At 41.1% G+C, this 17336-nt stretch overlaps 1 protein-coding gene across 1 annotated transcript; it reads right to left on the bottom strand.

Annotated features, from left to right (window-relative positions):
* Positions 1-9266: 9266 nt before the first annotated feature.
* Positions 9267-17290, bottom strand: LOC124875854 (coiled-coil domain-containing protein 92-like). The gene is made up of 4 exons (XM_047378252.1): positions 15516-17290; positions 15149-15297; positions 14543-14590; positions 9267-13015 (listed from the first exon to the last, which is right to left on the bottom strand). Exons 2-4 carry the CDS (start codon positions 15276-15278, stop codon positions 12342-12344), a joined length of 852 nt encoding a protein of 283 aa, XP_047234208.1. The 5' UTR covers positions 15279-15297; positions 15516-17290; the 3' UTR covers positions 9267-12341.
* Between the last annotated feature and the right edge of the window lie 46 nt (positions 17291-17336).

The following is a 17336-nucleotide window of genomic DNA, read 5'->3' as shown; positions in this document are numbered from 1 at the left end:
TGAGCAGACAAGTATATGTGAACTGTAGCATGTAAAACAAGTAAGTTACCTTAAATGAAAGACCTTTGTAATCAAACATAACATTTCACTGAAAGTTTCAAATTTCTTTGTTTCTACTGTATAACCTAACTCACTTTTCTTAACCAATCACCAGTATTGTAACAAAACTATACAGCATGTGTCATGAAATCTATCATTTTCACCAGAACAATAGTGATGTTACTTATAGCTAACTTCTTTACCTTACAAAACCTGTTAACCACCTTGGTGCAGTTCTAGGCTTCTGAATAGGCCTCGAGAAAGGAGCTGGAAGTACATTAGGATTTACAGGCAGTACAAAAGCATAAAGGACAGTAGCATTAACCTGTTCAGTAGTGGTAAGGGCTTGTTTTGGGAAATGTGCCTGTTTGAAGTCAGTTTCATTTACGTCCATCTGACTTTCCTAATCACCATCAGGGGCTCTGAATTTTGATTATCCTTTGGGAACATGGTCAGGACTACGAACACGAACAGTGTCACTCACTTTGAAAGTAGATGGTTTTGCTTGCATCTTTTTGTTTCTGTATTCTTTCATCTGTTGTTTTTGTTGAACAGTCTCTTTGATTTGAGTGTGCATTTTTACTTTAGGTGCAACTGAGATTACATCCAGTTTAGTGCACATTCTTCACAATTCTGTTAAATCTCTCTACAACACCATTATTTGAGGGTAGTACACTCTGGATTTCAAGTGTTGTATCCCTCTCTGTCTTTCTCAGAAAAACTAAAAATAGGCACTAGAAGTAAACTGGTTGCCATTACCTGAAACAAGGAAGCTCGGGTTGCCTTCTCTACTGAACGCGGTGCCTAAGAAGTAAGTAACTATCTGTAGCGACATTAGAGGCGAATGCTACCTCTGGCCATTTACTGTAATAGTCAATAAAAACAATAGCATATCACCAGTCCCATGGCTTATCTGGTAGCTCCACAGTTGTTAACAGGAAAGGTGCAGTTTTGGCAACTTTAAAGAAGTGACTCTTAAAACAGCAGGCAATCATTGGCTGTACAAGTTTATCTAATTTTGGCTGTCAGTATAGTTCACCCAGCTGTTGCGTTGTGTGAACTATTCCTTGGTGTCCGGGAGCCAAATCCACCCTACTAGCAAGACACAGCAACAACTAGGCGATCAGTCCCTCTCATAACCAGCGAGTCATGAACAGACTACTCGTTGCCTACCTGAACGCTGCAACACTGGACCAAGTATTAACTTTAAGTCCCTTGAGTGCCATAAAACTGGATTCAGCTTCTATTGTCTATTTAAAGTTAGTATCATGGGACTATCTGAGTGTTGCACATATTGGTTCAGCAACTGTGGCAAAATCCTGGATGAATTTGCCATACCAGGATGCAAGACCCAGGAAAGATCTCAGAGAAGATGTTTTGTGTGTTTCAGGAGCATTAATTACTGTGCTGACACTGTCCTGGTCAGGATGCAATTAATCTTTGGATATGGTGTGACCCAGCTAGGTCAGAGAAGACTGGTTGAACTTTCCTTTGTGCATTTTTAGTTTGAGTCCTGCACTGGGCATGTAGCACCCAGTAGGTTGTCATCATGGTCTTTTAGTGTAGCACTATAGCAGATGATGTCATCCAGGTATGCTTGGACACCTGGTAAGCCTGTAAGTATAATTTACATAATGTTTTGAAAAGCTAAAGGAGCTGAGGCTAAGCCAAAAAGGACCCTACTGAAACGAAAGAGTCCTTCATGGGATAAATGCGATAATATCCTGACTGTCAGGATGTAGTGGCATTTGATGATAGGCAAATGCAAGATCAATGGTTGAGGAAACAGTAACCGCTCGTAAGTTTGGGAACAGTTCTTCCATGTGAGGTAAGGTGACAGTCTGCAACACTGGTTTTAATGGCTCTCTCAGATCAACACACTTGTATGCGTGTTGATCTGAGAGAGCCATTAAAACCAGTGTCTCCCTTTATCTCCCCCGTGTCACAACTATGGGAGAGGCCCAAGAGGATGCATTAACCCGTTCTATGATGCCTTTATTCTGAAGGTGTCTGAGCTCCTCTAAAACAGCTTGTCTCACTAAAAATGGGAGTCTCTGTAACTTCTGTTACATTTGAGTAACTTTTGACATTACTTGAACTTTGTGGAGTTCTTAGCACAGCCTGTCTCCCGAATAGGAATTTCTGGAACAGCAGTAGAAGTGGTAAAGACTGTCTTTCCTTCAAGTTTAATTTTTAAGATCTCAAACAAATCCAGGCCCAGGAGAGCTGAATCTGACTTTACCACAAATAAAGTACCCTGAGCAGAATGTCCATCATAGCTAATAATAACTTGTAGACATCCAGTGACAGGGATTTTATCTTTTCACATAACATAAGACTCAGTTACAGCCTATTCTGGAAAATAGTGGAGTGTGTCCTCCGGAATAATGGAAGAGCCCGCACCTACAATTACCTCAATATCCCTGCAATGTCCATCAACACTTGTACAGTGCAGACTATATTTTGTCCTGTATTGTTTATGTAAAATACTGTAAACTCATTTATTACTATTTCATGCTTCTCCTTCTGAGAGGATGAGCACACTAGTGAAAAATGTCCCACCTTCCCACATCTGTTGCACTTTCGTTGTAGGGCACAAAGCTTATTAGTAAGGTGGTTAGTAGATCCACAGTGAAAACAAGAATGGTGGTTGTTACTAGTGGAGGGAGCCATGGCATGGACAGGAGCTGAAGAAGCTTATTTGTATCCCTTCTGTGGCTTGAAGACGGTGGCCTGTGTATGGCCTGTACAGGAGCAGTGGCAGCTGTAGAATTGGCATCAAATCAAATAGTAGCATGCCGCTTTCTACTTTTAATTTGCAATGTCATTGTAGTAGCCTTAGCAAGTGTTAGTTCTAGTTCTAGTGATAGCCTGTCTCATATACAAGTATTAGCAACAAGCTCCATAAGCTGGTCATTTTGCACTTGATCCTCCATGTCAATGAGATAACCGTCTGCGGCTAACTCTCGTAGTCAAGCTAGGAAGTGATTCACCATCACATTCGGTCATTGTGCTCTTTGGCGAGACTTACGCTGCTTGGCAACAATATTCACCTTGGGCACAACATGTCCTTTTAAGGATGTGACAGCAGCATCCTGTGTTTTACCTGTATTTGGCATTGTGTAGAAAAGTCTTTGGCCTTCAGTACACAGAGCATGAAGTAGAACCGGGCATTTACTGGGCCAGTCATTACCTGTTAGGGTTTTTATGACTTTTTGTATTGTTTATCACTCATCTAAGTGCTTTTCCCTCCTTACATGTTACAGGAAGGTAGATGGTCACAAGAATGAGTTATGCTTTTATTCTTTTATTCTTTTATTATTTTACTAGCAGCATCTGGGGATTATTCACCAGGTCCCACTTCTCACTTCCTCTGTTTGTTTATAATCAAGACAAATGAACCCTAACCTTTCTGACCCCACACACACACACACACACACACACACACACACACACACACACACCCTGAATGATGTTTGAACTGTGTGTGACCAAGCATGTATAAATAAAGAGAGAGGGGGCAAATACTTCGTAGTTTGTGTTGCACAGCTACCCTTGCCGCAAGTATAAAAGTATAACTGACTCTGTGTCGTTCCTTACCTCTGAGTTGACTAAATAATACCTATCATTACCCAAGCAGCTATCACTAGCATAGAGGTATTCAACCTCGCTGAAAAAGCCACCACCAGTTCTCTCAAACAGGGCATGAAAGGAGCAGGTAGAGGCCCGTAAGCAGACATCCCCATTGTCAAAAATGTGGTGTTGCAGCATTAGAAATAAAGCAACTGGCAGGAGACAGAAACGCTTTAGAGCAGGGGTCCCCAATTAAAATAGCAAGAGGTCCACTACCTCCCTCATCCAAACACTTTGGGGTCCGAACATTTTAAATCAAGAGACAGAAATATTTTCTGTCATCTTTATTTGACCATTAATTAACACAAGTTGGTTTTTTTTAACTACTGATCAATTATTTAAATGCCAATGAAATCATCTGCTGAACAGAAAAGTGCAATCCAATTTAAGTAGCAATATTAAATGTACTTTGAATGGCAGTCGAGCTGGATCAGTACATCTTGGTAGAACAGCTCTGTTATTTTGTTGTGCTGGTACCAGGCATGGTAATTTGCTTAACCTTTTCCTTAAGTTGTTGTCCTTCTTTTCCATCTTAAAGTGTTTCTGCCACAGCTTCCATGCAGTCTGTGTGTCAGTATCTGCCATTTTGGTAATTGTGTTTATTTACTTTTTCTGTTAAGTGTTTCTGTTCCTTTGGTTTAGTAGTTGTGTTTTGTTGTCCTGGTGTTTTAATATTGTCTACACAGTAGCCCCTTAGTTAGTAGTTCACTATCCCCTCGTTATTAGGTTTCTTTGATTATTATTTTACTTAGTTGTTTATTCCTTGGAACTGTTCTTCCTCAGGTTTATTATTTTTACAGTTGTCTTTGTTTATTTCCCTTCTTTGGTTAGTTAGTTTTTTTTAACCTGGCACTCCGTAGGGTGGCCGGGCACTCCCTTAGAGATAGGGTGAGGAGCTCGGCCATCCGGGAGGGGCTCGGAGTAGAGCCGCTGCTCCTCCACATCGAGAGGAGCCAGTTGAGGTGGCTCGGGCATCTATACCGGATGCCTCCTGGACGCCTTCCTCGGGAGGTGTTCCAGGCACGTCCCACCGGGAGGAGGCCCAGGGGACGGCCCAGGACACGCTGGAGGGACTATGTCTCTCGGCTGGCCTGGGAACGCCTTGGGCTCCCCCTGGAGGAACTGGAGGAGGTGTCTGGAGAGAGGGACGTCTGGGCGTCTCTGCTGAGTCTGCTGCCCCCGCGACCCGGTCCTGGATAAGCGGAAGACGACGAACGAACGAACGAACTCCCGTGCATGTTTTAATGTTGGTTAGGTACTTGCTGCGTTCTTGTTTATTAGTTCTTCTGCTCTTCCGCCCCACTAGTTTGTTAGTTCCTTCCTTGTTCTTAGATCCCCTTTAGTTTTTTACTTAGTGTTTGGTTTTCTTAATATTAGTACATCTCCCCAGCCTTATTTCTAGTATAGTTCTCTCTGTTAGTCCCTTCTGTTCAGTTCCTCAGTTATCAGTATTTGGTAATTTGTTCCTGCTAGGCTTAGTTTCCACTTATTGTTTATGTTTTAGTTATTATTTATTTTTGGTCTTCGCTTCCTCTGTTCCCCCCGGTTAGTTCAGTATTTGTTGTCTCTTCCCTACTCAATCTCCTGCTTCCTGGTTTCTAGTTTGTTTATGTTTTCAGTCAAGTCTAGTTCCCCGTGTCCCTGCGTCCCCCAGCATTTGTCACCATAGCAACCTCCATTACCTCACTGTCCTTCACCTAGCCAGCACACCTGTAAGCATTTATCTGATTACCTACTCCTCTCATTCCCATTGGTTCACACAGCTCCTTCCCTGTATATTAGTTTGGTTCTTTGCTTTACTCCTCGCTGGTTCCTCATGATTCTCACCTGTTGTCTTCTGGTTCCTTGTCGATGTTTGACAATTCCTGTAAGTCCTTCGTTTATTATTATTAAAGAAAGAAGATTAAATTGCACCATGTGGCTCCCTATTGCTTGCTTGCATTTTGGTCCAAACCAACTTTGAACATTGACGCTGTGATAATTTCCCAGTCAGTGAAAGGCTTTTTGTGTTTTCCCAAAATCTACTGTACTCACAGTGAACACTCGTATGCTCACTGTTGTTCTGTCAGAGACCGTATGCTTCTGTCCATTCATCTTTAAATGTGTGATTTTCATAGTCCACTTTACGTAGTTTTATTGAAACCATCTTCTTTTACTCACTCATCTGTGCACCAAGTCATTGTACTATCAGCAAGCGTGAGCTCCCAAGCTAGTAACCTAGCAACCCGCGTTGAAGGACCCGCATAGTTTCTTCTTTATCGTTTTCTGGTGGTTGGTAGTTATTCAGAACTGAAGCCTTATTGGAGATTTTTGGAAATGAGAAAAACACAATCACCTAAAACAAACCCCTTACAAATCTCTTGGCATCCGCAGAAAAGAAGCTCTGTTTTCTCACCAGAGAGCTCAGCATTAACATTCTGAAAACATCAACAGCAAGACAACTGTTGGAGAAACTCTCTGCTACCACTTGTTGATTCAGTAGTTTGATCTATTAGGTACTTGTTGTTGAATTATACATGTTGTACCAATAAAATAAGGAATATAGACTGACCAACTGATGTTGTGAACTAAACATTAAAATTACATTACCACATTATTTTTCCCCATCACCGTGGCAATTGTAACGTGCAGGGTGGTTAGCGGACAGAACGTGCTGTCTTTCATCCACAGCCACGGAGGTTAGCTAGAAGCTAACCGTTTGTTCACAGACCGGCAGACAGAACAGCCGCCACTCCCCACAGCTAAGGAGGTTAGCTGTAGCTAACCGTTTAAAGACTGGACGTTTCTTCAAACTTCTCCGCCTTGGACAACGTTCCTCACCACAGTTCATGAGGTTAAGTGTTTGGGCAGAATAATATAGAAAGATTTAGATAGAAATGATCTAAACGTTTTTCATTTTATGAAGTTTGGTTTTGTTTGTGTTGAACTCAGCTATCTTGGTACTATCAGGCTATCTGCAGCACACGTGTTCAGTTTTGTGTTTTTTGTGTGTTTTTAAAGTTAAGACACACTTTATTAAAGGGTGATTTTACACAGAAGATTGCGCCGTCCGCGCTTATGCATTTTAACCCTTTTATTAACGGTATTTTAAAGGTATATGTTTGATTCTGGTGCTAAGCTAGCAGTTTCTTTGTTAGCTTAACTGCTAACAGGTAAGGACATGTGCTTGCTGCTAAATAATATTTACCCTGAAAGGTTTAGTTTTCAATCCAGTAAATGTGTCCCTAACATAATTTTACTAAATTTGATAACTAAGTAAACACCATTAAGCCGATTTTTCCAGAAAGATTTGGCTCTTTTCCAAAATACGTCCTTAAATGTTTTACCATTTCCCTTAATAACATTTCTTAAAATATTATTTTAATAAATAAAGGCAGCTAATGAGACACCATTGAGAATTAGTCATCCACAAGGTTGGTTTTATTCAGCAGATCATTCTTTAAAATGTTATTTTATTAAAATAACATTTTATCTGATCTTGCATTGTGAATGGTTGTCTAAACGTTTGCTGATTATTGCCTAAGTTGGTTCCAAAACTAACTTAACTTCATTTCCAGGTTCTTCAAGATAATCCTTGGTTCTCAAACATAAACATTGCATGGTAATGTTGCATCAGTTATTCAGTCATGGTTTCAACCATCTTTAAACAACTTGTTTATATTGTACATAGCCCATTAGTCTTCTTTATTCTTTAATTCTGTTTTGTAGTTTAGTTGGATTGTTTTAGCATAGTAAAGAGTTTGTTGATTGAAATATGTTTGACTTTGAGTTGACTTATTTTTGTTAATAAATTCTTGTATTTTAAGAAATTGTGTGAATTCATTCCATGTATGTGCAGAGTTTATGCTGTTCAATAATGTCAGAGCTCGTCTCACACCTTTCTATTTTGTCCTATTACCATCGCCGTAATGGGGCTGGTATTCACAGGACAACCCTTAACAGACAGAAATATTATTTAATAAAATATTAATATTAAATATTCTCAGATTCATAATCCCAACATGCTACAGTGAGACATTTAAAAACAAACATGTTATAGTCATCTTTAATGTGCTCATGGTGCAATGTGCAGCTGAATGTCCGTATTGCCCAGCGACAGCCCCAAAACCTGAAGGATCTGGTGAAGATCTGTATGGAGGAATGGTCCAAAATCCCTGCTGCAGTGTGTGCAAACCTTATCAAGAACTACAGGAAGCGTCTGATATCTGTAAGTGCAAACAAAGGTTTCTGTACCAAATATTAAGTTTTGTTTTTATGATTTGGATTCTGTCACTCAGAATTGAAGAGTACCTATAATACAAAATTTAAACTTGTACATACTTTAAGGGAGAAAACCTGCACAATCTGCAATGTTTCATATACTGTATGCGGACACTCTTACTGTATATGGATGCTCGGTCTGAGTTTCCTCTAAACACAATCAATACACCGTTGTGTAACAAGGTGCAAATCTCTTTTATTTCCTGTCTAACATGTTTTCAACATTCTTCATTGTCATTGTTGCACATATAACTGAACATGGATATGGAAAAATGGAATTAGCACAAAAAACACAAAATATCCACAAACACTTGCACTTTAGATATCTTATTTGATGCCAACAAATTTATGCATCTCATCAACTGAGTGGATACCCAGTTCCAGCTAGTGCTGTAGAATTTGAGCATTATACAGTCAGTTTCATTACATTTTAATCAATATTTTGGTTTACATATCCAGAGTGGGTTAGCTTTCTTTTTTCATCCCAGTTTCATCCTCTGGGTAATTCTGGTTTAGGTTTTTGGTAAACAAAACAACCCTCCAGAGCTCTCTGCAACCTGCAGAAAAGGGTTCAGAATGAAATCAAAGCATTTTGTGCAAAGCATTGACACGTACTTATACATGGGAATCACTCAGTTGTATTGATATGGGTATTGGATAAAGAATTAAATATGTAAAAACAAGTAACTTGCTTGGGTTGTTCTTAAAAGGGTTAGTCCTGGACTTAGGTCTTCATGGTCATCTTTTGAACCATCAGACTCAACCTGCTGAGTCCAACATCATGGGAATTTGAAAAATCTCAAAGCTCAGTCTAAACAATAACTTGCAGACAGGAGTTTTAAATTAGTTCTTTGCAACAGCAACACAACACTATGAATCTGATTCTTTGGCAAAGGTGGACATTTACTGTGATGTTTATATGAACAAAAAAAACAAACAATACCTGATCACTGGCTCACTATCCTTGACTGGTCTCAGTAGATGGTCCTAATTCCTGTTGTTCCCCTTACTGCTGCTTAGCTCCTTTTGTGGAGGATGTTTGATCCAGATTCTCCAAGGGGTCATCCTTGTCAGATGTCCTCTGCCTCCAAGTTATCTCTAAGAAATGTCTGCAATATCCGTTTCAGTGCCTTTAACAGATGGTTAGTCTCTGGAAATTATCTTAAAATGAAACGTTATTCACCTTTTACCAAGGAAAATTCCCACTGTCCATATTGTGTACCTCAAGTTGAGCAGCATAGTGGAGCTTTGCTGTTTGAAATGTTTGGTAAATTTGAATGCCATGCTAAACATACAACACTATTATGCATAACAGAACAAGAATCAACATAACATTGAAATAGATTCATTAGATTTTATTACATTTCTTACAACCTGACTTTTCTGATATTCTTAAAATGAGTCCGTAATGTGTGTTTCTCCTCTACCACCACCAGGTGGCAGTGCAAGAGCCCATAACTGTGTACAACAGGTTGCAGTTACACTAAATAAGGTATTATGGACTGACAAGCAAAAATGTAATGTTCATATATGTGGACGCGAGGCTGTAGGGTGAAAATTTGTTGAGGTAAAGATGAAGAGGTTGGAGCTCCCCTTTGTTAAAGTCTTTCTTTTGCCTCTTGTCCAAACAGTTTACGGTGATGCAACCAGACAGCATAATTGGTCTGAGCTTAATAGCAATCCTGGCACTCCTGGCAAACGTTTGCATTAACCCCTACCTAGTGACTCAGGGGGCACTGTCGTAAGCCTTCTTCACATCCACAAAACACATGTGGACCACACAACCAAACTCCTTTGACTGCTTCAAGCATCCTGGATGGATTGGGGATTTGTAGTACTGTGGGGGCTGCTCGGGTGTTTCATGGTGAAGAAAGATGTTGAGCCAAAAAGAAAAGGGCGACTGGGCTCACACTTGAATATAGGGTCAGGAGCTCCATCATCCTGGGGGAACTGGAAGTACAGCTGTTGCTCCTCCACATAGACAAAGTCCCCAGAAGAAGCTGGAGAGCATTGCTGGGCAAAGGGATGTCTGGTTTCCCACGTGGACCTGTTACCTCCCCGACCCAATCTCAGACAGGCAGAAGACAAATTGTGGATGGACGATGTCAGCTCTTGAAATTTATTCCCCTAACCACAAATTTTCCAACTAACAATAATAAAAGTTTTTTTTTTGGGATCTTCTCCTTACATTCCCCTTTAGTAAACCTTCAATGCTGCAACATCCTGCTGAAAAGGAATCTCTTCCATAAATCTTAACATAAAATCATGTACAAAATCAATGAAATTATTGTGTGTAATATAATGCATTATAATGACTCCAAAATAAAAACCCCTGCTGCCCCCTGAGTCAACACTTTGTGGAACCCTGTTTTGCTGGAATTACAGCTGCAAGACTTTTGCGACATGTTTCCACCAGATTTGCACCAACTCATTTTTTGTGCCATTCTTCTTTGCAAATAGTTCAAGGTCAGACAGTTTGGATGGAGAGCAAATGTGGATATTAATTTTCTTCCCACAAATTCTCAGTTCGTCTGTACTTTGACTGGGCCATTGACGCATGCTTCAATCTAAGCCATAACGTGGCTCTGGCTGAATGTTTCAAGTCTTTGTCCTGCTGGAAGGGAAAGCTTCACCCCGGTCTTAAGTTTGTTGGAGCCTCAATAGGTTTCTTTGCAATTCTGCCCTATATTTAGCTCCATCCAACTTCCTGTCAAATCTGCCCAGCTTTTCTCTCCCTGCAGAGGAAAAGCATCCCCATGGAATGATGCTGTCACCATGTTTCATAGTGAGGATATATGTTCAGTGTGATGCTTTCCACCACACATAGCTTTTTCATGTAGGCCAGATTTTTGGTCCCATCTGACCAGAGCGTGTACATTTGTGTCCCCTAAATAAACATTAAAAACACTCTTGGCTGCTTCTCTGTAATAATGCTCCTACACTTAGATGGACGTCCATGTTTTTTTGATTTGCTTTTGTGCCATACTCTGTTTTTTTCAGGTGATATGGTGAACAGTCGCTGCACAGTTGGTAGTACTGTTTCCTTGCAGCTAGAATGTCCTGGGTTTGAATCCCAACCAGGGGGCATGTTCTCCTCTTCCCACAATCCAAAATTATGACTGCTAGGTTTATTGGTCTCCGTAAATTGCCCTAATTTATGAATGTATGCATGCATGATTTTCTGTCCTGTGTCTTTTTGTTGCCCTAGGATGGACTGGCGACCTGTCCAGGGTGTACCCTGTGTCTTGCTGGAGATAGGAACCAGCCCTTTGAGACCCGACAAGGACAAGTGATCCCTCCAGTGGATGAATGGATTGAAAGTGCTCCACTAGATGCTTAAGCCTTGGGGCACTGTTTTATAACCTAACCCTGCTTTGAACCTCTCTCCATCTTTCCCTCCAGCCTGTTTGTGGTGCTCCTCAGTCTTCATGTTTTACTCAATGTTCTCTAAAAAACCTTTGAGGCCTTCACAGAACAGCTGGATTTTTACACACTCCATTTACTAATTAGGTGACTTTTGAAGATGACTGGTTGCACTGGATTTTGTTAAGGGGTCTCAGAGTAAAGGGGGATGAAGTCAGATGCATGTGAAACTTGTTACATTATTATTTGTAGAAATTTGTAAACAACACATCATTTTCCCTCCGCTTCACAATTATGCACCACTTAGTGTTGGTCTATCACATAAAATCCCAATAAAATATGTTTTGCAACTTGACACAATTTTGAAAAGTTCAAGTGGGCATTTATACTATTCCAAGGTACCAGAAAAATTAGGAATACTTTATTCCTAACTGCACATCAGAACACCTCGGGATATTGCTGTTATAGGTTACTATTCGAAATGTGGTCGGCACCAAGAAAAATCTTAACTAAATGGATTCTTTCCGTTTTTAATATGCAATCTCTTTGTTACATTCCCAGGGCTCCCTAAGATCTCGAGGAGTAGAGAAATCACTCTTACATCTTCCTGATGTCTTAAAAGGTCCTTTTTAGAAACATCTTTCTCTAGTGAAAACAGACAACATGACAACAGAAGTTATGGTTGCCATAACTAGGCAAATTGTATGAATTTCATAAAGTGCAGGTAATACAAAAATTCCTTTACCAAGTGACCATCTTAACTGCAAAAACATATAGCTGGTTCAGCTGGTGAAAGTGAGTACTGACCCAGAGGCAACGCTGCTAATTATAAGCAAACGTGGTAAACTGAAAAGCATTCCTTTAAACTTTTCGAGAATATTTCACACCCTTAATCTATAAATATATCTACGTCTAGTTTAGATTAACCATTTCTTGTGAAGCTAAATTTAAAAATGTTAATTTCCAGATTTCTACAAACAATCGCAGCCTTGTATGTGTCTCATCTGAGCCCTCCATGCAGTTAAACGCTGCAGATAGACGCTGAGTCACAAAGCCGTTTCCCCTTCGCCTGCACCCATGTCCACCCTACTGTGCACCCTGCTGTCCTCTATGTCCTCCCACTCGTCCTCCCCCTCCTCTCCATCCTGGAGTCTCATTGGCTGGCTCCAACGGAGGAGGCGGTACCTGAGCGGCACCAAGAAGAGGGCGGGGTCTGGCATTGGGTGTGGACTCTGTGGTGATGTCACTCTCTCCTGTGGGATGCAGGCTCTTACCCTGTCCTCCCTCACACTGATGTTCCTCCTGTGTCTCAACTCTGGTTGGACAGAGGTGGCACCTGAATGTGGAGACAGGGGCCAGACTGAGCCTCCCTCCTCCTCCTCTTCCTCCTCTCTGGCGTCTTCTTGCTTTCTTTTTGCAGCAGAACCCGCCCTCTGCCGCTGCTGGAAAAGTTTTAATCTTGCACTATACAGCTCATGGTGTAGGGTTGTCGTCATGACATTTTGCCGTTGAAGTTCTCTGTTCAGCAGTGTGATCTTGTGACTGCGACGCTTCAACTCCTCCAGGAAACGCCGTTCCTCTTCCCTAAGGCTCCTCCCAAGCGCCATCGCTCGTGCCCGGCCGGCTCTCAGCTCCCCACGCGCAGTTACCATCATACACTGCTGACGCTCCAGGAGGCGCTCTGCAGCTTCACAACGGGCTGCCAGCTCTGCTTCTTCCTCTGAGGGAAGCAAGAGACCACATATATAGTTTACAGCAGCAGCAACACATGGAGCATCCATAAAAACAGTAATGTGCAAATAATGCATACTCCTTAAATATTTTGTCACATTACAACCATAAACCATAAAGTGTTGCATTATTACGAAGTAGAAGGAAATTACTGTTTTCAATTTTTTTTATCCCCCAAATATGAAAAATGTAATGTTAGTTTTCATCGGACTCCACTGGGTCAATTTATTTTGGAGTATGTCTCTTCCTGCCTATTTCTGCTCTATCAACTCTGCAAATATACTATTTTACCAATATTACTACTTTTACTTTTTAATTATTCTACTTTTACATGTACATGAACTTCGATGCCATCCTATTTTAATCTATACAGTCCAACTTGTTGTTGGACCCACTGTTGCCAGCAACAGCAACTTTAACTATTCTGTAAACATCTTCAGCAAGGTTTAGGAGTTTGGTCATAGTTAGATGAGAAAACCAGAATTACAGCCTCCGCTCTAATCCATCCCAAAGATGTTCAAGATGGTTGAGGTCATTACTTTGTGCAGGTCTGTCAAGTTTCTCCACACCAAACTTTATATACAGCTGTGGAAGTGATTTTAACACCAGAATATACAGATTTGTTAATGTGACCCGATACGTTTGGCAATATAGTGTAGCCAAACTCAGTCAGATTTGATGGAAAGCATCTATGATCATATATGTATCTTTCATTAATGGCTTTCTTCTTCCTACTGTTCCATAAAGGCCAGATTTGTTGTGTATCTTGTTGACACCTTCGTCCACCTGAGCCATGGATGTTTTCAGCTCCTCCAGAGCTACCATGAGCCTCCTGATGTCATAATGTGTTTTTTTGTTGGACCAATATGCGGGGAAAAACTCCTGAAGCTCGAAGTTTGCAGGTAAGACGATACTTTATTGTTCATGGCTGGACATGGACAGGGTACCAGGCGAGCACACAAACACAAACAACACATAAGGAACCAGTGGGGAACAAAGGAAACAAACGGGCTTAAATACAAAACTGAACAGCAGGGGAACCAATGACACATATGACCAGACAATCAGGGGAAAACACAGAACAGGTGTGGGCTTGGGGTGTAGGGAGACAAAACAAAGGGCTAGACCAGGTAAAATAACAGAACACAAATTCATGAACTCAAAACACAAGCAGGTATGACACCTGACTGTTGTCTCTTGTGCTCCTTAGTCTTCATGACTAAGGAGCACATCTCAGAACAGCTGTATTTACACTGAGATTAATCTGCATAGAGGTTGACACTCTTTACTAATAAGGTGATTTCTGAAGGCAGTTGCACTGGATTTATTGAGGGGTAACAGAGTAAGGGGACTGAATATAAATGCACATTACTTTTAAAACATTTTTAGTTGCAAAAACAGGTTTAAACCATGCATACTGTTTCTTCTATTTCAAAATTTTGTGTTACATAAAATCGGAATACATAGAAGTTTATAAAGGACATCTTACTCTTTCTAACTAAATCTAATGTCTTACCTGCTGTGTTTCTGTCTGGAAACTTGGAGTCCAGCTCATAGCTCAGTTCTGCACAAAGGAAAAGGCAGAGTAGGCAGATTAGGAGAGATTGCAGACTACGAACAGGCAGGCAGAGGCAGTTATTGGATGAATGGGGCCCTGTGCAAACCCTACCCTCTACACCCCCCCCCCCCTCACTACTATTTTCTCCCCTTCGCCTCGGCTTCCATGATACAAACATCTACACAAATGGTCATGGACGTAGGTTCTTTCAGCTTCCCAGTTGAGTGCAGGTGGTGCTCAGGCACTCTAACCAAAGAAAAAGAGGATGTCACAAAATAATTTCCACCTCAGCCCACATGATCAATGTCACCCTTATATCCATACTATCAGCATCAGACAGAGGGTCCTTTCTCAACTCACAGAAGTCACCAACTCCCTTTTAACTGTACATGCATTAAAGCAATAAAATACTTCTTCAAGGTGTAAACTTTCAGTTATGATAACTTCCAATTTGAATGTGAAACGTGTACGCCCACCCTCACTCTCTAATGCTGCTCTGGGCAACTGCCCATATTGCACATATCAAAAACTGCCACAGGGGGCAGATCAACTGCTGGGACTGACCCTGACAGCGCCTCTTCAGGTGTGTGATCTCCAGCTGCAGGCCGGTCAGCATGGTCAGGTGATCCTGCTTCAGGAAGCAGATCCCCCTCTCTACGCTGGCCACCTGCTGCTCCAGCCTCCCGGCGTCCATGGCTCAACCTTCACGCAACCTGGGCAGATGTTAGCAGTTGGACGCCAGTTACATCACTTGCACTGTTATTACATGAGTGTGCACTGATAACATTTTGTATATTTATTAGCCATTTTATGGCTCGCTAGCAGCTCACTCATCCAAGCATCCTCTCATGTTTGATGTCATTTCAGTTGTTTTCTGCACGGGTTTTCAGCCGTAATATCGTTTTAATCTGAAGCTCTGTCTGTGGCCTACCGTGATACTAAAGCGGTATCCAGTCCAAAGCGTTTCTCGTGGGTCTTCGCACAGTCCAGGACCGGTGTCTCTGTCCTCGATGCAGCAAAAATGCGGAGAACAAAAGCCCGATCAGAGCGCAAAACCACCTTCTCCTGCTGTTCGGATGTTCTTCCAGCTGTTTCCCTGTACGCCTTCTACAAAGCATGAATGAATCCTGCAGAACCAGGCTGCTTGGAAATAACCTACTCTTCACCTTCTGCTGTTACGTGCAGTGCGGCACTGCGCTCCCAACAAAGCACTGAGCTATGAGGGGTTATTAGTGCCACCAAGAAGGAAGAGGAGGAGGAGGGGCTTTATAAAGTCCTACCAACAAGACAATGAGCATGATTTAATCTTCTGAAAACACGCTGAAGTGTTCACAGACACATTTGAAGAAAAGGTCTTTTTATTTTTGAGGTTTTAAACAAAACATTACAGCTTAGCACTCAGACGTTTTGATGTAATCGATGATGCCAAAAGTATTCCTCATTTGCCTTCACTCAAACACAAAGTTGAATGACATCTTATTCTTATTCTTTAGTGTTTAATATAATCTCAGCCCAGGCTTTTGCATCTTTAACGGCTTCAATTTTTCTGGAGAGACATTCCACAATGTTTAGGAGTGTTTCTGATAATTAATAACCAGAAGCGCATTAATGAGGTCAGACAATGATGTTGGGGAATAAGGCCTGGCTTGCATCTTTCACACTAACCCACCTCAAAAGTGTTTCATCAACTTGAGGTCAGGATGGTGTGGAGGCTTCCAAACCCAACTCACTCATTCATGTTTTTATGGAACTTGCTTTGTGCACTGGTGCACAGTCAACAGGAAGGGGCAATCTCCAAACCACTCCCACATAGTTGGGAGCATGACAATGCCAAAATATTTTGTTATACTGCAAACATGAAGCGCTCAATGGTAAATTATCTGGTTGAATGCTGCATGTTCCAGTCATTTTGTATTAGGAAAATAATTTGCCACTCAGAAATCTCTGTTTGTGGTCACCTGGGAGAATTTGTCTTTTCGGACGTTATTCTGCTTTCTTGTCAAATTCTAATAGATATTTTTATTAGGGGTGAACCGATTGCAGTTTCCTGGCCGATCACCAATTACGGATCTTTAAAGAGCCTGACCTGCTGATTCCAATTTTGGCTGATACCGATTTTTTTTTATAACTGACACTGTCAGGTGTTATAGGGCCACAATAGGCCTTCTATGTTCCAATGTTATTTTATTGAAAAACGTTGAATAACACCCGTGAAACAACAGAACTTGTGCACATGAGCTAGTGCTCTCAAATATAAATGGATAAACCTTTACAGTTCCTTTAGTTTTTCATAATTCACATTTTAAATAGAAACAAAACTTGCACAACGGATTATACAAGTAGATATGATTGGTGGATAAGATCGGTGGGTAACATCGGTTTCACCTCGGCCGATCACAATCTACCAAAATTTTGGAAATCGGGGCCGATCTATCGGTGCACCCCTAATTTTTATCAGCCAATGATATTTTGATTTGCAGTCATAGTGTTCTTCACTTGTCCAACGTGTTACAGCTGACCTTGGAATGATTTCCATAAGAAATGGAGCTGGAGTCTGGTACTGGACAAAATACCAGGAAGGGCATATACAATTTTGTAATTGTTCCCCTTTTCAAGATAACTGATTAAAAAAAAAGTTATGCACTATTTAAAATGTTCACAAAAAAGTCAAGTTTGTTCAATGATGAATTTGAAAGATAGGAGGATCTGGTGATGGAAGAAATTTCTGGACCAAGGGGGAATATAAAACAGT

Source organism: Girardinichthys multiradiatus, chromosome 11 (assembly GCF_021462225.1).
Source record: "Girardinichthys multiradiatus isolate DD_20200921_A chromosome 11, DD_fGirMul_XY1, whole genome shotgun sequence".
NCBI lineage: Eukaryota > Metazoa > Chordata > Actinopteri > Cyprinodontiformes > Goodeidae > Girardinichthys > Girardinichthys multiradiatus.
Note: the sequence above shows the minus strand (reverse complement) of the source record. Positions and strands in the feature narration are given on the sequence as shown.

Excerpts from the sequence above, each read along its gene's own strand:
- LOC124875854 (XM_047378252.1), bottom strand. The coding sequence starts at position 15,278 with ATGGACGCCGGGAGGCTGGAGCAGCAGGTGGCCAGCGTAGAGAGGGGG. Across the intron at positions 14,591-15,148 it reads CCTGAAGAGGCGCTGTCAGG|AACTGAGCTATGAGCTGGAC; the intron begins GTCAGTCCCAGC and ends TCCTTTGTGCAG. Across the intron at positions 13,016-14,542 it reads TCCAGACAGAAACACAGCAG|AGGAAGAAGCAGAGCTGGCA; the intron begins GTAAGACATTAG and ends TGCTTCCCTCAG.